At 30.6% G+C, this 21,747-nt stretch overlaps 1 protein-coding gene and 1 long non-coding RNA gene across 3 annotated transcripts; one reads left to right on the top strand and one right to left on the bottom strand.

The window, feature by feature from the left end:
- Positions 1-9,132: 9,132 nt before the first annotated feature.
- Positions 9,133-12,402, bottom strand: LOC133785404 (uncharacterized). Its single transcript, XM_062224646.1, has 4 exons — positions 12,253-12,402; positions 12,121-12,143; positions 11,858-11,917; positions 9,133-10,520 (listed from the first exon to the last, which is right to left on the bottom strand). The coding sequence occupies exon 4, from the start codon at positions 10,518-10,520 to the stop codon at positions 9,312-9,314; it is 1,209 nt and encodes a 402-aa protein (XP_062080630.1). The 5' UTR covers positions 11,858-11,917; positions 12,121-12,143; positions 12,253-12,402; the 3' UTR covers positions 9,133-9,311.
- A 2,403-nt stretch (positions 12,403-14,805) lies between these two features.
- Positions 14,806-15,814, top strand: LOC133785410 (uncharacterized). 2 transcript variants are annotated; one of them, XR_009871419.1, is made up of 4 exons: positions 14,925-14,942; positions 15,119-15,183; positions 15,269-15,340; positions 15,444-15,814. It is a non-coding gene; the product is annotated as an uncharacterized LOC133785410 (long non-coding RNA). The 2 variants fall into 2 exon arrangements; XR_009871418.1 differs by having other exon boundaries at positions 14,806-15,183.
- The last annotated feature ends 5,933 nt before the right edge of the window (positions 15,815-21,747 follow it).

The following is a 21,747-nucleotide window of genomic DNA, read 5'->3' as shown; positions in this document are numbered from 1 at the left end:
GGATGACCGTGATAGTATCATGGCTTTTAAGGTTCAGACGGATCTTCGAGGTAAATCCCGTTCTATTGATAATTCTGACAAGTTTAGTGTGTATTGCAATAGTGAAGGCCATGATCAGAGTTCATGTTTTCAACTACATGACTTCTTGGAATGGTGGGGGGATCGGCCTCGTGGAGGTCGTGGTCCCGACCGAGGAGGCACAGGTGGTGGCCGTAGTGGTATGGCTGGTGGTCGAAGTGCTTGAGGGGGAGGCAGTAGTGGTGCCCTGTTGGTTCGCACAAACAAAACCATTGTTGGCTCTTCTGGACAGGCGAGTACTTCTCAAGCATCGCCAAACACATCAGTGGCAGCAGGCCTATCTGGCATTACACCTACACAATGGCAGACCATTCTTGATCTTCTTAATTTTCCAAAGCCCAAAGATCGTTTGACAAGTAAGTGTTTATGGATAATTGATACCGGGGCCACTCATCATGTCACGAGTACATTAACATATCGTTAATCGATCTGAAGACCATTAGTCATTGTCCTGTGGGATTACCAAATGGTTGATCTGCTATCGCCACACATGAGGGAAGTGTGGCGTTATCTAGAAATTTGAGACTTAAAAATATGTTATTTGTTCCCAATTTGGATTGTAATTTGATCTATGTGACTCAACTCTTAGAAGAGCATAAATATATCGTTCAAATCACTGATACTTTGTGTGTTATACAAAACCAAGTGACGAGGAAGTTGATTGGGGTGGGTGAGCGTGAGGATGGGCTTTTCTTTTTTCGTGGTGTTCCACATGCCAAGGTCCTAGCTGTTGATGGTGGTGAGTCCATGGAGTTATGACACAAGCATCTGGGGCATCCTTCGGAGAAATTTCTTCAGAAGTTTTCGTTTGTGAGTCAATTTAGTGGTTTGAATAAAAATGGTTGTGATGTATGTTTCTGTGCAAAGCAACCTCGAGACAGTTTTCCTATTAGTAGTAGTCATGCTAGTAGGATTTTTGAACTTATTCGTATTGATTTGTGGGGACCCTATTGGACCCGTTCTACATGTGGGGCTTCTTATTTTCTGACTATTGTGTATGATTTCTCACGAATAGTTTGGGTTTATTTGCTTTATAATAAATTGGAAGTTGGCATCATGTTTCTGAATTTTTTTGCATTAGTTGAAAGGCAATTTAATCAGCATATTAAGCATGTTAGAAGTGATAATGGAACTGAGTTTACATGCTTAACTGAATATTTTGAGAAACATGGAATTATTTTTTAAACTTCTTGTGTTAGGACTCCACAACAAAATGGTCGTGTTGAGCGTAAACATCAACATATTTTAAATATGGCACGTACTTTGCATTTTCAAGGGCATCTGCCTATACGGTTTTGGGGTGGGTGTGTGATGGCGACATGTTACTTAATAAATCGCACACCTTCTAGTGTACTTAATTAAAAGACACCGTATGAATGTTTGTTTGGTAAAGTTCCTAATTTAAAAGCCATTTGTGTTTTAGGTTGTTTATGTTACTGATAAGTACCAAATTTTTCTATTTTTAATTCATTATTCTTCTATGATTATGCACTTGATTATTTATTTATATATTTTTAATTAGTTTATTTTGTGTTTTTAGGATTTTCAAGACATTTAGATGAAAACAGATGAATTTGGGAGGTTTTACAAGCAAGGGTTAAACTCGAAATACAAGTGTAAAACTTTACACTTGATTTTGATAATTTTCCAATACTCTTTTGGAAATATACCTAGAAATAAAAGTTTTAGATCTTTTTCTTAGATTTCCATATATTTTTGAATCGTCTAATTCCGAGTTATATCGATGAATTTATGCTTAAAATACTTTCAGTTGCTACAGTAGAAGAAAATTGAAAACGGGAAAAATTGCTACGGCCGCGGCCAGCCTTATTCCAAGCCGCTGCCTGGTGGACAAAGCGTAGTGGCCGCGGTCGGAAATCGATTTTCCCTTAAATTTCAATTTTTAAATGTAATTTTTGGTGGGCTATAAAAGGGATTAGGGTTAACTTTGAATACAATGGTGGATTGCGAATTTTAGAGGCTAGAGCAGCAGATGAGGAGAAAAGACATCAGCATAAAACATTATTCACTCTAGTTTTTCTTTCTTCTCAAAACTCTTTTATTTTCATTGAATATTTATGTTTATGAATATGATTATGGAGTAGTTTTCTTTATAGTAGAAGGTTATTTCAAAACCCTAGACATGAGCTCTTGAATGCATTGAAGAATTTTATTCCTTCTATTCCCTTATATTATATTGCTTATATTTTTCTATTTGAACGTTAAGAATCTCGTAAAATATTGTTTAGATGGCCACTAATTAGGGTTTTGCATCGTTCTACTATCATCTTAGGATTTTTATTCACCTAATAGTTTATGATTCTAAGTAAAGAGATAAATTACAATTCGAGTATTGTGACAGGTATTTTGATTGTGATGAAAAGTAAAACCTAGGTTAAATGAATTGCATGCTTAATGAATTTGTTGCCTAGATTAACATGTTTCCATAAACTGTAATACTTTTACTAGGTTAAATAGATTGCATGCTTAATGAGTTTATTGCTAGGTAAAAATGGTTAATTAAGAGCGCTTAGCTTTAGTTAAGTATAATAGGGAAACTGGGATAGTTGACTGCTTAAGTGTTAAATAGTTTAATTGGGAAAAGGGAATATTATTCGTCATTGTTGATAGATTGATTGTCGATAGATTGATTGTCAAAGGTGGAGAATAATTCTTGACTATTTCTTTAATATCGTTATATCCTTAGTTATTCAATTTTTTATATTTACTTTATTTTATGTTTTCAGTGGTTAAAACTAAAACCCCTTTCTAATTTCAGTTTAGTTCTTATTTTGAATAATAATTTGATCATAGTCCTCGTGGGTTCGATCCTTATTTACCACTATAGCAAAGTAGCTGATGTAAGTGAATAAAAAAATATATATTTAAATTTGATACAGCATACAACACCCATTAGTTACGCTCATAATCAAAAACATCAAGGTGAAAAATTTGCTAGTAGAAGTCGTAAGTGTATTTTCTTAGGGGTATCCATTTGCTAAAAAGGGATGTTAAATTCTTTGAAAATATGTTTCCATTGTCTGAATAAGTTAGCCCTCCTAATAATGCTTCTAGTCATATCATGGGTACTCAATCCTTTTCTGAGGATGACTTTCTGGGTGAAGGGGTGGTTTGTCATGATATTTTTCCTGAGGACACTGTGGCGCAGGCTATGGGGGGGAGTAATGCGGAGATAGGGGTGATGATGGCCAGGAATGTGAAGGGGGTTTAATATCAACTCCATATCCTATTTCACACTTTGTATCTTGTGATAAGTTTTTTGATAACCATAGAAAATATATAGCAGCAGTAACTGCAGGCAATCCCCCTAAAAAAAATTTAAGAAAGCTGTAAAACATGAAGGTTGGAGAAAGGCTATGGCTGAGGACATACGGGCATTGGAAGATCAAGGCACTTAGGTCCTGCAAAAATTACCTCTAGGGAAGAAAGCTCTAGGAAGTAAATGGGTGTATACTGAAAACCATGATGAAAGTGGAAATTTGCAGAGATTGAAAGCAAGGCTTGTCATATTTGGTCATCATCAGGTAGAAGGTATTGACTACAACAAGACTTTTGCTCCAGATGCAAAAATGGTGACAGTTCGTACTTTTCTTGCAATAGCATCAATCAAGAAGTGGGAAATTCATCATATGGATGTACATAATGCTTTCTTGCATGGTGATTTAGCTAAAGAGGTTTACATGAAAATTCCTCCAGGATTCGAGAAAAATCTGTCTAATTTGGTGTGCAGAATGAAGAAGTCCTTATATGGTTTAAAGCAAGCTCGTAGGTGTTGGTCTGCCAAACTTACAACGACATTGCAAAATTATGGTTTTCAACAATCATATTCAGATTATGCTTTATTCACCTTGACAAAGGGAACAATTTAGATTAGTGTGCTTGTATATGTGGATGATATGATTATTGCTAGCAATGATACGACGACCTTGGCAATCTTTAAAGACTATCTTGGAAAATGTTTCAAAATGAAAGATCTAGGAGTATTGAAATATTTTCTTGGGCTAGAAGTTGCTCACAGTTTGCAAGGCATTTTCATTTGTCATAGGAAATATGCATTGGACATTATTTATGAGACAGGATTACTAGGTGCTAAACCTGCCGAATTTCCTATGGAGCAAAACCATTGTTTGGCATTGGCAGCCGAACGATTCCTTGATGATTCGGAGCAATATCGTCGACTAGTTAGGCGTTTGATTTATTTGGGTGTTACGCATTCTGGTTTGGCTTATTCAGTTCATATTCTTTCCTAATTTATGCAACAGCATTGGGAAGTGGCATAACGAGTTGTTCGCTATTTGAAAAAGAATCTTGACCAAGGAATATTATTACGTGTTGATATCAAATTAAACTTGGAAGGATGGTGTGATTCTGATTGGGCAAGTTTTCCATTATTGAGGCGATCATTGAGTGGTTGGTTTGTTTTACTTTATTATTCTCATATTTCCTGGAAAACTAAGAAGCAACCAACAGTTTCACGTTCCTCAGCAGAGGCGGAATATAGATCGATGGCATCTATTACCTGCGAATTGAATTGGCTCAAACAGTTGCTTGGGGAGTTGGGCACACAACATGATAAGGGAATGAGACTCTATTGTGATAGTCAGTCTGCGCTATATATAGCACAAAATCATGTTTTTCATGAGAGGAAAAAACATATTGAGGCAGACTGTCATTTTGTACGAGATTCGATTACATATGGCTTAATTATTCCTTCGTATGTGCCTACAAAGCAACAATTGGGAGACCATTTTTACTAAAGCTTTGGGTCAATCACAATTTGAATTTTTGTTGCGCAAGTTGGGTGTTCGCGACCTTCACGCTCCAACTTGAGGGGGTATTAGGAAATAATATTCAGTAATTATTGTAATTTATAATTATTTCTAATTTTATGTATAGTTATTATAGGAGAGTCTTGGGGCGCATGATCAGGGGTGATTAATCTTTGAGTTTCCTATTTTTTATATTGTAATTTGTATATATTTAGGGACTACGATTTGAATGATATACATAACTTGAGATTAATTTTAGCAAATATGCATGTCCAATATTTTGTTAAGGACATTTGGAGAATTGGACAATTATTATATCACCACCTCTTCCCAAAATTTAGGCAATTAGAATAATCACATTATTTATATGAAAAATAATTAGAGTGAAAATTAGTAAGTAATCTAAAAAAGTTAATTTGTTAAGCCATTAAATAATTTTTTTCCAACAAAAGTTAGTCTGAAATATTATATACTTACACTACTACAAAAAAGACTTTTTAGGACTAGCATTGCGAGTCCTAAAAAAGTTTTTAGGACTCGCTGTGCGCGAGTCCTCTATTTGAGAGCCTTAAAAACTAAGGTTTTTAGGACTCGCATTGCGAGTCCTAAAAAGTTTTCACTACTACAAAAAAAAGACTTTTTAGGACTCACAATGTGTGTCCTAAAAAATTTAGTTGAGTACCTTTTAATTAATTATAATTTTATTTTATAAATCAATATTTAGGTAAAATGCACAAAATTTTTTTTTAAATCCCACTATTGTCTAATGACTAATAAATATATTATAAAATTTTTTAAAAACATTACTATGATTAAATGAATAAATACAGTTCATATAAACAAAATAAAAAAGATACAATCTAATACAAAATCAAATCAGAAATACATAACCAGAAATACACAAAGTAATGAAGATTCAATCTAATACAAACACAACACAAAACAGAAATAAATCAACAACAACAAAATGAGAGATTGTATATATTTTTTAAAATGAAGATCCAAGATTGCCCTTGTTAGCCACCACTGCCGCGAGCTACAGTCGCTGCCAGCCTCCGCGAGCCACCTCCGTGCGAGCCACCGTTGCAGCGAGCCACCTCCGTGAGCCACTGTTGCAGCGAGCCCTTAACCCCTCGTGAGCCACAGTTGCAGCAAGCCCCCACCAACCGTGAGCCTTTGTCCGCCACCACCGTGAGCCTTCGTCCACCACCGCAAGCCTTCGTCTGCCACCACCGTTGCCACCGGCGTGAGTAATGAAGGATGGGAAGCTAGTGAGAGAGAGGAGGAAGAGAATGAGATGGGAGGAGGAAGAGAATGAGATGGTGAGGCTGGCGGCTAGGGCTTCATTATTCAGAAAGAAAAAGATAAGGAGGGAGAGAGATATCACGTGGAAAGAGGGAAGATGATGGGTTTTAATAATAATAATAATAATAATAATAATAATAATAATGGGCTGTCTTTTTTTTAGTATTTTTAATAATAATAATAATAATAATGGTAAATGGGCTGTTTTTTTTAGTATTAAGGACTCTCAAAGTGAGTCCTTAAAATTATTAAGTAAAATACTTATTTTTTAGCTCAGATTTTTTTAGGACTCGCATATTCTTTTAGGACACTCATTGCGAGTCCTAAAAGAGTATTAAGGACTCCCAAAGCAAGTTCTTAAAATTATTAAGTAAAACACTTATTTTTTAATCCATATTTTTTTAGGACTCGCATATTCTTTTAGGACACTCATTGCGAGTCCTAAAAGAGTATTAAGGACTCCCAAAGCAAGTCCTTAAAATTATTAAGTAAAACACTTATTTTTATAGCCCCGATTTTTTTAGAACTCGCATATTCTTTTAGGACACTCGTTGCGAGTCCTAAATTGTGTTTTTTCAGGACTCTCAATGAGTGTCCTAAAAACTTTATAAATATTTTTAAGGACTTGCGTTTAAGTGCGTGTCCTAAAAAAGTGTCCCGTAAAGGGTATTTTGTAGTAGTATTAATTAAGTTAACATATAATTTTTTTGGCTGCATAAGTTACATTTTAAACTAATTTGGTCATGCACAAGTTCATAAGTACTCCATTAAATTTAATGGAGGGTGACTAACAATTGTACCATATTGCTGTAAATTTTTCTTTTTGCCACTACACTACTGTAAAAATATACTTTAATTTTAGTTTTTTCGCTTGTTATTATTTGGATCTCGCTGAAATATTAACTGAAATTAATCCAAGCGAAATTAAAAGTATTTAAAAACCGAAGTTAAAAGTATTTTTCTTTACAAAAATATATTTACTTTATTTGTATTATAATTTTGGATTTTTATAAAATATTTTGATAATTATTTTTTTAATTCTAATTTGCAATTATTTTAATATTAATAAATATATTTGAACATTTCAATAAACTTAAAATAAAATAAAATTTACAAACTATATAGACTTAATGTGTGAATTCTCCTATAGGGGCTTCACTTTAAGCCCTACTGGTAGGGTTCTTAGTGTTTACAACCCGTGAACAGTTTTCGACGCGATTTTTTTCATGACCGTGTATATTGTAGTTATTTAGAGCATCCTGCAAATTTTCAGAAAATTCCGAATAGTTTACAGTACCGAAAACTAGGTTCAAACATGTTGTTGCACGCATGACTAATTTTTTTTATGCGAGTGGAAAACAACATGTTTGAACCTAGTTTTCGGTACTATAAACCATTCGAAATTTTCTAAAAATTTGCAGGATGCTATAAATAGCTACAATATACACGGTCATAAAAAAAAGTCGCGTCAAAAACTGTTCATGGGTCGAGAAACATTGAGAGCCCTACCGGTAGGGCTTAAAGTGAAGCCTCTATAGAAAAATTGTCCTATATATATATATATACACATTCATACATAAATAAAAGTTAAGTACCACATAAACATCTACAAGTGTTCATATAACTAAATATGTGAAGTTCACCTAAGTAATTATTTTAAATATTGAAATTTCTTAAGTATTAATTTTTTTTTTAAATTTAGCAGAATTTCCCCTATAAATATGACTACCCAAATTTGTTGACATTCAATTTACAACTAAAATTTGTAACAGTTCATAGAGTAGATAAGCATAATCATGTCAAGTTTATCAGAAATTGAAAGGAGACCTCATACCAAAAGCAAAGCTTAGTCTCCAATTTTACAATAACTCATGTTAATCTATTTTCCATCTTGAATGTTTACCCTGAATTTTGACGGTATCCATAAGTCCGGTAGTTCAAAGTAACATTACTCAGTCAAAAGGCGTGATAATGTTACTTCAAACTATGGACCTATGATTATCACCATAGCACACATAAATTTTTGATATCTTATTCAAAACCAACCGCCAAACTTAAAATGTTTAAATTATAAATCTATAAATAAATTATTAAGTTTTTTTTTTGTTTTGAATGACTCTTTTTCTTTTCGGGTGAATTATTAATAAACTGATGAACTGACTATAATTAGACTCAATTTATAAAAATTGAAAGTAAAAATATTGTATATATATCCTTTATTCGAAATCATATATTCTTATGTAATGAAGGAAACGCCTATGCTCAAATAATGTCTCGCTTATAATTTCAGAAGATACTTGAACAAAACAACTTTTCTTAACATGTTGCCAAAACAATTAAATTAGTATTGGGCAGCCTTAACTCTGATCAAAACAACTTCTCATTCTATAGGATAAGAAGTATTAATTATTAGATTTAAACATATGCATGTCCAATATTTTGTTTGGGACATTTGGAAAATAGGACAATTATTATATCATATAGATAATCACATTATTCATATGAAAAAAAAAAATTCTGCCCAAAGTTAATAACTAATCTGAAAAAGTTATACTTAATTCATTAATATATTTTTTTGGCCAAAAGTCAATAATTAATTAGTCTAAAATGTTATACTTAATTAAGTAAATATATAACACTACAACATTTATTAATGGCATTAGCGGCGGTAAGCTCCACCGCTACTAAGCCACCCCTCCGTCGTAATTAACAATTATTGGCGGGAATCCGCCGCTACTTCCCCACCGGTAATAAGTTGACGCTAATAAGAGTTATTAGCGGCAGATTGACAACCCGCCGCTAATATATGTGTCAAAACCGATTAATAAAATTAATTACCGGCAGTTATTAGTTGCGGGGTCTGCTACTTATGATTTTTAAAATTTTATTTTTTATTATACTTTTCAATATAAATTAATATTAATTAAATTTAAATATTTTAAAAACTAATTCATAATAATTTTGAATAAAATAAACAATTAATTAATTTAAACATAACTAACATTTAAATTAATACATAATTTTAATATTTATCAAACAAACTAACTAATACCGATATTGTCATAATAAATAATTACACTGTTAATTTAGTCAAAATACATAAACTAATAACTAAATATAATCAATAAGGTTAATTTGCTAATTATCTTCATCTTCAACATTCTGATGTGGCGGTGGCGGTGGCGGTGGCTGTGGCAATGGTTGTGGTAGTGAAGGAATATAATGATGCTGTGAAGATTGTCCAAGCGTGAGGTCCCCAAACTGATCCCGTGGTCGTGGGTGTATCGGGGTGGATAAAAAAGGTTGCTCCTGTTGTTGCGACTCGCCCCCAAACTCACCATATCTAAAAAATGGCTGCTGCTGCGAGGAGCCCCCAAGTTCACCATACCTAGAAAATGGCTGCTGCTGCGACGGACCTCCAACCTCACCATACCTAAGATTAGGCTGCGGATGCTGCATCGATCCTCCTGTAAAGTCGGTAAAGTTACAGTAGAGTGGATGAGACTGGGAAGAGCGTCCAAACATGTACTGATTTTGATATTGCGGAGGTTGTTGCGACGACATATATGGCGGATACTGTGGAGGAGGCTGGTACTGTTGTTGTGGCGGTGTATGCAGGTCAGGATGGGCGGTGTTACTTCGAGAAGACGTACCATCTTCAGATTGTGATGGCAAATACCTCTGCAGAAAGCTGTCAAACTGTGGGTTATACAGACTACTGGATTTCTGGGGTGTCATCATCTGAATCGTCTCACGCATTGCCTTCATCATCAGAGCCATAGTAGTCATATCTTCATGAGGCGTAGGAGCAGTATGTGTTGGGGACTGACTTTGATTTGTAGAGCTGGAGGTTGACATTCTCCCTTTCCCTTTCACACCTTTTTGGTAGTCAGATTTCTCCACGAGTACTTTATTTAGTATCTCGTGTTGATCGGCCGGGGACGAATCAATGCTAGATTCATTACCAGACCCTTCACTCTGATGTTGAGATTGACTCGTGCCGGGATCCGTTTCTACTTCCTCAGTTGTCGATAAAAGGGAGTCTTCCACAACATGAATCATCTCATCGTCTTCATTCTCATCAACCACCTCATTGGCAACAATTTCTTCCTCCTCGCCATGATAAATCCACTTATCATAAGCTTGATGAAAACCCCTATCGAATACGTGTGCTTGCACAACATCCAAAGATTCCAATCTATTATTTATGCATCTGACACACGGGCACCTAATTCTTCCATCAGAATCCTTATGTTCCGACGCCATCCTCAAAAAAGCTTGTAGACCATTCCAATATTCTTGACAACCACGATTTCTCAATGTTGTCCAAGACTTATCAATCGCCATCTACAGTGATATAAGGGAATATAAGAAAGGAAAGAAAAAAGAGCAAGTGTCATAATCCTATCATTTTAAAAAGTTTTATTATTTTAAATGTTTTATGACGTCTTATGAGAAGTGTTATTCCTGGACAAACTTGAGTTTTATGATATCTTATTACTTAATTATTACTATAGTTAACAAATATTTTTTTTTTATTCATGGTAAAATTTATATAAATTTATCTCATGTTATTTTATGATAACTTGTGTTATTTTATAATGACTTCATTTTTCACAAATTATTTATGATAATTTATTATAAAACCTTTTTAAATTTTACACATTTATTTCCTAATTCATTAATTTTGCAATAATAAAATTAATTAAGTTATCCTTAATTATTACTATAGTTAATTTTAAACAAACTTAAATTGTTTTTTAATTTATAATTACCAAATTAATAAATATAATTTAATAATTGTAAAATAAACGAAATTTATTTATAATGATTACATTTATATTAAACTACCATAATTTATTTATTTTTAATAATTTTAATAAATACCAGCATTTTTTATTATTATTAATTTTATTACTATAATTAAATTTAGTTTGTTTTTCAAATATTAAACTAATTATTAATTTAATGTAATATAACCATTATTAAATTTAAATTATTTTTATCCATTTTAACTTTTCTTACAAACTTTTTATTTGTAATTAAATTATATTAAAATGTATAAAATTTCTACCGACATTTCATGAAATCTTATAACATACCCAAAAATCTTATACCGACTATATTATAACATACCCAAAAATCTTAAACCTACAAATCAAAACAAATACTGTCCAAAAAATACATAATATTTAACACAAATAACATAAACCATAAATGTCCATAATATATAGAAACTAGTTTTGACTTATTTCTATCTGTAAAAAAGCCTTTGTTGTTCTAATTTATCTGATTCTTGTGGGAAAAAAAGTTTAAAAATGCTAACTCGGATTCTAATTCCAGAATAGCATATTTTCAATCACAAAGCAAGCAGTCAAAAAAGGGAAACAATTACAAAAACAAAGAGATCTTCCCCCAACCCACAACAAGACCACCAAAATACTTTGGTAACAAATATCAAATACAGGTTTTGAAACATTGAAATAGAATAAAAAGCCTAAATAAGCGACCCCACATAGCTAAAAAAGAAGCAGATACACCTTGGATTTTTCAACTTTATGGTTCTTGAAAGTATTTCAATAAAAACCCAAGAGAGTTATGCAGATCAAGGCCCATAAATTATATATACAATACAAAACACATACACAAACACAAACACCGAGAAGGGAGTCAAATTAATTTACCTGCTTGAGAGCGTTAGCGAGAGAGTGACCAGTCAATGAAGTCCAACAGAACAGATCAACCTGGTCATCACAAAATTCAACGTCAGAAACAACTACCAACCTCACCACAGACCCTTGGTCACTGAAAAAGCCCATAACTTTGGAATCTGAGAAAAGGGTCTTCCCCCTCAAATACCCAGTCGAAAGATTCCAAGTTCTCTCCCAATCTTTTTTTTATTTTTCTGAAAGAAAAAATAATAATGAAAGGGTTTGGGTTTACTCACTTGGCTTCTTGGGATTGCACGATCTGATTCCCCAGACGTGGTTGTTGAGAATGATAACGAACGGTGAGTTTCGTACAAAGGAAGAAGAAGAAGAAGAAAGAAAAAGGTAGAGAAATAGAATGGATGAGTTACCTTCTTTCTCAGACGGCTGCAAAAACGTATTTTGGAGAAGAAAAGAGAAGAGGCGGATCAAATGAGGGGCTCTGCATATTTTTTTTCTATATACGCGAGTATTAGCGGCGGAGCAGCCGCTGTTATCATTCTCCCGCCGGAAATAATATTCACTTCTACAACATTTTAGGGTTTTCAAAAAGTTTCATTGTTGAGGAATTGGGCCAGTAACTAACTCCACCGGTTCATAAATATTGGGCCTATGAATATGATAAGGTTATCACTTTAGGGAAAGTAAATGAGACCTTTTGTTTTCATTATATTATTGCTGTAATTTTTTTAGATGAGCTTGAAATGATGGATCAAGCCAAAAATAATTGAAATAAAGTCATTGAAAACTACAATGAGGTGTATCCACCTTAACTGCTGATGTGATTTTCTTTATGTAGCTAGTGCTCATTTTGTAGTGTTTCTCACTGATATTTGTCACTGTAATATTACGCTACTTCTTTAGGAAGAAGAGTTATTAAAGAACACAACACATGAGGTGAGAGTGTGAGGTCACAATTGACATAAGTGAAATATTTATAGTAATTGAGAAGAACTTTTGAATGTGTTTGTCTCTTAAATTAATAAATGATGATGAGAAAAGATGAGGTTGTATGTATTACAAGCTTATAATATGACAACAAATGGAGGTATTGTATTTTACCACTTAATTGTCTCTAAATTATTTTATATAGTTTGCATTATTACAAGTACTTTTCACTTTCTGCAACAGAATCCTCAAACCAATCTGTATAAGGAGCTGCTTTGATGAGTTGTGATTGCATGATAGCATAATAGGTTATAAAAGAATCAATTATAAGTTTAGGTACTTTTTAATTATATTACAGCATTTGAAATGTAGTTTTGAACAATAATAATACATAGAAATGGCTTGTAAATTTATGCTTCTGAAGGTTTATCATACTTTGTCGAAGCAGAGCAGAAAGACTGAGGAGTTCTTGTACTTGATTTTGGGTCCTTGACAAGCATATTTATGATAGTTAGCTTTATTCAGGCTCTTCATTGGTGATTTTTCCAAATTTGAACACTGTGGGATGTACATGTAAAGAGGTAAAAAGCTATTGGTGATAAAAAAGCTATTGCAGAATTTGAGATTCTGTACTGGCAGATTCTTATGCTACTTAAAGTCTTCTATGCAGCTTTGAAAGTCTATTTTGGCTTGGGTAGTTTTAGAGGAGTAGGGCTAAAGCTAAAGCCTTTCAATTAAGGTAATGTGACATCTCAATTTTAGAAGAGTAAAAATGCCATTATATGCTCATGAAAAACACTGGTCAGATTTATCTTTTCGATAGCATAAGAACTCACATGGTCATACTGCCTATTTCTGATTATTGTTATATTTTTGAAGCTCAAAATAATAAATAAATATTTCTTTGTTTTTATTCTCTCTTTTCTTGGTCTATATGAAGACTTAAAGAAGCTTTTTATCTTTAAATCTCACTTTGGAGCTTGAGCGAGAATCAATTTTTCTTCAACTTTAAGAATTTTGAAGAGTTAGTGACCAGTTGGATTGAAAAGTATCTTTCTGGGCTCACCAGAATGGATGTCAACATATTTTATGAAGATCTACTTTGAAATTTGAAAGCAAAAGTACCTTGAGGGAGGCATTGGATAAGTAAGATATTTTTTTCTTGATGTTATAGAGTGTATAATGTTCTTATTCTAGAACAATGCTTTTTATGCTATATCAATCAATTAAAACCATTTCAGGTCTAATCAAATTAAGGCAGTAGAAATCCTTAGCAGTTTCTGCATAATCTTAGCAACATTAGATAGTCTTTGCTTGATGATGTGCACATATGAAAGTTAAACTCTATTGGTCTCAAGAGCTGCGTTGAGACTACAATTTTTTTTTTTTTTTGATGAATCAGATCAATTTTATTGCTTCAAACATCCATTACATTCTATTCAGCACCTATAAACAAAGGCCTGGACAAGAGCTAAATACAACAGAAAAAAAACTTATAAAGTATCAAACCATTCCTTCTCTTTCTGTGTAAAATGGTTAGCTCTAATGCTAGTAATTCTATGCTTTACATTGCATTTAATCCCCTGTACACAAGCTGTAATTGTTTGCATTTTCTGGTTCCAATAGCAATCATTTCTATTTACCCAAATTTGGTACACCAAACCAGCTACTGCTGTCCTCAAAACTTGTTTCTTGAAACGCTGCATTTTAGACCTCGAGATACACCGCAGCAGCTCCAACAAAGGTCTATTTCTCACTTTCCAGCCTAACCATTGTTTGATCTCTAAAAGACATCTTGAGCTGAAATCACACTCAAAAAACAGGTGTGTAAATTTGAGACTACAATTATGGTAAGCTTATCTTTATGCTCTAAATTTGAACTTTTGCCACAACATACAAATTTCAGATTCCAAATTTACAATTGGCTTAATTGTATTTGAATGATGTGAGTAGCTGCTGCCCTGTTTTCTTGAAACTTTGGTATTTTAAATGATTTATTTTTTCGCAATTCTTATTGACAGTGTGTTTCTTTTTTTATTTGACAAAGCTATGCAAGACACACTATTATCACCATTCACATTCCACCGACCATCCCATCCCTGTTCAGGAGGAGTTGTTCTGGGATTTTCATGGTTTCTAAATCTAACTAAATAGTAAACTTTTCCTAGAGAAGGTAAGCTTAGGATCATGTTCTTTCTCAGTTGTTGAGTATTTGTTTTGTGTTATGATAGGTGAAATTGCACCTGTTTCTCACTCTTAGTTTTCATGTGTGTATTTATATAAAAGTTTCTTTTGAAAATTTAGAATCATATCAACAGATCCTTATGTTACTTAAATTCTTCCATGCAGTTTTGAGAGTCCATTTTTGCTTGGGTAGTATGATATATCCTCTTGTTTATTAGGGAATGCAAGAGGTGAAGATTATTTTTACTGCTTTAATTATTCTCCGAATGTGCATGCTTTGGCAAATCCTCAGCAGTTTTAATTAAACAATTTCAGGTCCGATTAAATTAAGGCAGTAGAAATCCTTAGCAGTTTATGCAAAATCTTTTGTCTGAGACTACAATTATGGTAAGTTGTTTAGAACATATTCATGCTCTAAGATTTTTATCAATGTTTAAGATTTTTTAAGCTTGTTATTTAATTTTTTCCCTTTGCTTTCTGGTTGATGCAGGGCAGACAAACCAATCTATAATTCTGTGAGAATTGCTCACCATGTCTTCTCCTTACAATGAACCTTACATTTTTTTAAAAGAAAATTATATGCTAAAGTTTTTTTACTTGAGACATGTTAATTAGACTTGTTGTGACCTGGTTTATTGGTTTTAAGTTTGTGTTCTAAATTTGGTGAGGTACTTTCTTCAGAGTATACAGTGATGAAAGATTCGAGTTCGACTACAAAATTTTTGAAGTGTTTTTATTTTGTGGTGTACTACTTTTATATATTTGCTTCACTTTTTAGTTAATATTTTAGAAATGTTTTGTATTGCACTTAATTACTAATGTAATGATATTAATATTTTGTCAATATTTGTTTTGGTAATATATTTTATCAAAATATATAATAAAATTTGTTAAAATATGATATAAATAAAAAATAATAATTTGTTTTAAAATATATGACAACAATAAATGCTATTACATTTATAATATGACAAACACAAATTGTTGTAAATTTATCAGTTATAACATATTATAGTGTTTTGTTTAGAAAATTACAACTATAACCAAACGTTATCATTAATATAATATAACAAGTTATAAAAGAATCTATAATAATATTTTTTATGACTCTTAATGTCATGAAGTATTAAGGGGTTGTTTGGTAATACTTAATTTTTTTTTTTAATTAATTAGAAATTTGAAAATTAAACATAAAATGTGTTTGATAACTCTATTTTTATTTATTATTTTTTTAATTTTAATTAAAAAAGTTTTTATTTTTTTCTTCTCCTCTTCAAATCAACACCTCATATTGTTAAATAAAAAAAAAAGTTATCAAACATGTTTATTATTTTTTGTTTTTAAAAACAAAAAACAAAATTAGTTATCAAACATAATTTTATTTTTTTAAACAGGCCCTAAGTTCATTTCCATTTTTGTATTTAAAAAATTCAAAAATAAAAATTCTACCATTCGTGTCCTAAGTTGTTGCTCTTGACATTATATTTATAAGCCTAATAAATAGATATTATATATGTATATTATATCAAAGAAAAATTGTTATATAATAGTTAATTATAACCCTATTGATAACATATTTAAAAATTATTATAAAATAGTTTGTACTTTAATAACATGATCTATGTTAGCATTTGATAAAGTTTTATAAATTAATTTTTATAGCACTTTTTTAGAGTTATTCTAAATGCTTTTCTTGTAATGATTATTAGTAGTGTACAGTCTGCCTCTAATAATATTAATTATCTGTCGCTAATATTATTAATGACGGATAATCTACTTCTAATAATATTAATTATTCACAGCAAATAATTGACAAAAGAAAGGCACCTTTAATATTTCATACAAATAAGAATATATGTATATGTATACGAGTGCATAATACACATGTACCAAGAAAAAAATACTTAGCCGACCGAATAATGATTGATATCAATATATGGACATTAATTTTGGAAAATTTAGTTTTATTTAACAATCATGATAAATTACCTTTATAAATTTACTTTCAATTGTAATAAATATTAATAAAGCTCTTCAAGTAAAAACAGATCCAATTGAATCGGATCCATATATTTATATATAGGATTCATTCATTTATTGAAAATCCTTGTATTTAACTTGTTTTAGGATCTATATAAGTTTGCTTTCTATCTTCTTTCTAAGATACTATTTTCTTATAGTATCATCAAAGAAAGACTTACTTTTTTTTGTAAATATTAATAGTATTTTATTCATTTTTAAATGAACAGATTAATATTTTGTAAATATTAAGAATAATTTATTAAAATTAACAGAAAAAAATTATAAGTTATTAAACCAATAATCTATTAAATACACTTTTTTTATGTATAAAGATATACAAGGGTTTTTTTAAAATATATATATTTTGTGATGTTTTTTACAGTTTTTGAATTATTTTTTTAAAAATAATACCTTAAGTTTTCAAAAATATAATTTTCAAAGTTTTTTATTTATAAAAATACGGTGTCAAAAAAGCAACTAAAAAACAATAATTGGACGACAACTAGACATCAACCTACTACATACTAATACATTAAATAACAATTAAAAAAATAATTGGACAACAACTAGAAATTAACCAATTGCATACTAACACGTTTTAATAAAAACAAAATTCAATTTATATGTGAAAATAAATAAACACCAATTAGACATCAACACAACAATAGAACAATTGTATATAAACTTAAATAACTAAAAAAACAACATGAAAACAATTATACATAAACTTAAACAACTAAAAAATAATACAAAAGATGAAACACGTAAAAATGTAAAAAATTTCTTAAAATCATAAAATTGAAAAAAAAAAAACTTTATCATATTTTTATATTTAATAAGTAGTTGCAAAATATAATAAGTAGTATATTAATGGATTTAATTGATCTAGATGATTTTTAATGGTGACACTAAATTAGTGTAAAATGTGACTTTTAGCGTCAAAAAAATTATTTTGTAACTCAAATACAACATTTTAAACTACTTCAATTGTAAATTAAAAAAAAATATTATATTTAAAAATTTCAAATATATATTTTTTTTAATAATTGTACATAAAAAAATTCAAAAATTGACACAAAATTTCTCTTCTCTTCTATTGATAATAATTGTATATTTTAAAAAAATTTAATTTGTTACATGTTTATATTTCCTAAAGTATGATTATGCAGGGACGGATCCAGTTGGGTCCCAATAAAAAAAACACATTAAGAATATATATTACGTATTTTTAATTTATTATTTCTTTAACAAATATTAATAAAAAAATCCTCATAAATATTTTTTATTACAATTAAGCCTCACAAAAAAATATATATAATTTCTAAAAATAACTATAATTTTTATTTGAAGTAGATAATTATAATTTTTATATTTATTAATATAATTTATAATACATATAATTTGTATTTTAAATTCTCATTGAACAAAATTTATGGGTCACATGGGTGGTTTAAAAAAAAAGGGATTTTCTCTCCAATAAAATCCTCATCAAATTAATTCCTTAAGTAGACTTGAACAAAGGCATACAGGAAATTGACTATATACCAAGCAGCAGTCTTCATAACTTAGCATTAATCTACCGTGTCGATTTAATCAGCTGGCTCGGGTATTAATTAATTAATTATTAGTCAATAGTATATTAAATTAAAGTGAAGAAACCAACTCAAAAGTTTGAACAAAAATAAGGAATCAACAGAAGAAAATACAAAAGTCAAAATTTTGGGCAAAAAGTGTCCAAGATTAATTAAAAAATTCACAATAAAAATTAAAAATAGCCAACTTTGAAAATACGTACGTTGAGGATTGATCAAATAATATTAGTTGTTAATTAGTGCTTTTATATATTTTAATTTTAAAATAAAAAAAATACCAAGAGTAGACTAATAAATATATTCGTGAATAGACCAATGACATGAGCTTCTCGGTAAGATAGCGAGTCAATGTCAAACTCCATTATTATGTCACAAAGATGACGTCATAATTATATTGGTATGATAATTAAGGTTAGATTAACCAATATGAACACATGCAAGCCCAACGTGCATGGTTAATTAACTAAAGTATTAGGTCTACATGTATGCTTGATTTTTTTTTTTTATTATATATATATTTATATAGCCTCTAAATATACAGTGAACCACAGAAAAGGATTTATGATATTATTACCCTTAATTTATTGTCATCAGCAAGTGAACCTTGAAAACTAGTTGATAAAAGTAAATAAACTTAAAATATATAATATCAAGTAATTAATAAACTATTTTTAATATATTGAATTTGTGAGATGCGTTTATATAGTATAGCCATTTAGAGTATATCTTTCAGAAATAAGTATAATTTAAATATAAAAATATAACAATATATATTAACTTAATTGATAATACATTTAAAGAGAATTTAATTGAAGAAAAAAAATATTTTGGAAAGCACCTTGTAAATTCGGGTTTAGAAAAGGGGGTCAAATAATATTTCATAGGAAAAAGGGGATCAAAGGTCAATCAACTAGAACCTTTTATACGTTTAGAAAATGGATAAATTTTCAAATATATTATCGATCGTTAGCTTTTTTTTTATTTTTTTTTTATAAAAGATGAAAAATAAGTTTACTGTGTACAGATATGTACATGTCAAGATATATTAGTGTATAAATATATGGGGGAATTATTTTATTGGGGCTTCACTTTAAGCCTTAACGGTGGAGCTTTCAGTATTCTTGACCCGGGAACAATTTTTGACTCGATTTTTTTTTATGATCGTGTATATTGTAGTTATTTAGAGCATCCTACAAATTTTCAGAAAATGTCGAATAGTTTACAGTACCGAAAACTAAGTTCAAACATGTTGTTGCACGCGTGACCAATTTTTTTTATACGCGTGTAAAACAACATGTTTGAACCTAGTTTTCGGCTGTAAACTATTCATAATTTTCTGAAAATTTGCAGGATGCTCTAAATAACTACAATATACACAGTCATAAAAAAAAAATTGCGCTGAAAACTGTTTACGAGTCGAGAACACTGGGAGCCCCACCAGTAGGGCTTAAAGTGAAGCCCCTATAGAAGAATTGTCCTAAATATATATATTTAATGAACAATTCTTCTTTAGGGACTTCACTTTAAGTCCTACCGGCGAGACTCTCAGTGTTTCTCGACCTGTAAACAGTTTTCGGCGCGATTTTTTTTATGACCGTGTATATTGTAGCAATTTAGAGCATCTTACAAATTTTCAGAAAATTCCGAATAGTTTACAGTTCCGAAAACTAGGTTCAAACATGTTGTTTTCTATGCGCATAAAAAAAATTAGTCACGCGTGCAACAAAATGTTTAAACCTAGTTTTCGGTACTGTAAATTATTCGAAATTTTCTGAAAATTTGCAGGATGCTCTAAATAGCTACAATATACACGGTCATAAAAAACTTCGCGCCGAAAACCGTTCATGGGTCGAGAACACTGAGAGCCCCACTAGTTAGGCTTAAAGTAAAACTCCTATATAAAAAAATTTACCAATATTTAATTTCCAAATAACTTAAATATATAACATTTTTCTTGTACGACTTGTTCAAATTTATAAACATACGTTTTATATATAATTACTAAGTCAAGAGTCAAAACAATTTTTCGTCGTGAAGGAATAAAGAAAACAAAAGAGTCGTGTATATTTATACATATATGCAATTATTCTTAAGGGTTCAGCCCTATTATATCTATATATAAACCACTAACATCTTAACCAAATATACTCCATAATCCATTTTGTTGATCTACATATATATCTCTACAAACTCATCTGAAACAAAACTACGAGGCATAACATTGTGTACAAAGTGTTTTTGCTTCTTCTTACTATACTTTTCATTATCACTATTTTTAATGTTCATCCAAGTGAAGGTGGTAGATCAGTATTAATGATGATGAAGAAGAAGAAAATAACAGATCCAATTAATCTCTACTTGGACTCCACATTGAACCGGGGGGATAATACTCCTCCTTCGCCTAACCCAACGGAACCTCCATCGAAGATGAACTAAAGGAACCTTGGCGGAGGCCATACCAAATCTATACCGGCCCATAATCATTCTCATTCTCATTCTCATTTTCATCATAATTCGGTTTTTTGAGTGACTTCCGCCATAAGCCGAAAGATGAAGATAATATTGTAGAGTAACACCATGAAATAATGGGAGCAAACACAATTTGCTTCTTCTTTTTTTACATGAATAATTATATTATTGTAATATATATGCTATACATTGTTGTAAGTTTCATACAAGTATTATGACATACATTAAGAAAAATGATGGTTTTGTATTTTATATATATTTTTGTTCTTCCTTTATTTGCACACAAGAAACAATATTGCTACAATACAAATATATATATATAGGGCTTATTGTTTTCAGTTCATTTTGTTTTCAAAGTTGTGTTTTCACAAATGACAATAGAAAATAATTTTTGTATGTTTCAAAAAATAAGTGGTGTTTGGTTAATGTCTTTTAAAAACAATACTTTTTTTTTTTTTAAATCTTAAATAAACATATTTACAAAGAGAAAAATCTATTAAAAATTTATAATAAAGAATGAAATAAAGTAATGTGAAAGAACAATTGATGAAAAATAAAGAATGAGAAAGAAAGAATTTTTTTTTGGAGAAAAACGAAAATGGTGAAAGAGAAATTGAGAAGATAAAAATTTATACAAGGAAAAATAAGAGAAATTGGTTGCAAATCGATCTCTGCAAATTTAATGATGATCATGTAGCTATTCTAACGAGC

Source organism: Humulus lupulus, chromosome 1 (assembly GCF_963169125.1).
Source record: "Humulus lupulus chromosome 1, drHumLupu1.1, whole genome shotgun sequence".
Taxonomy (NCBI): Eukaryota; Viridiplantae; Streptophyta; class Magnoliopsida; order Rosales; family Cannabaceae; genus Humulus; species Humulus lupulus.
Note: the sequence above shows the minus strand (reverse complement) of the source record. Positions and strands in the feature narration are given on the sequence as shown.

Excerpts from the sequence above, each read along its gene's own strand:
- LOC133785404 (XM_062224646.1), bottom strand. The coding sequence starts at position 10,520 with ATGGCGATTGATAAGTCTTGGACAACATTGAGAAATCGTGGTTGTCAA.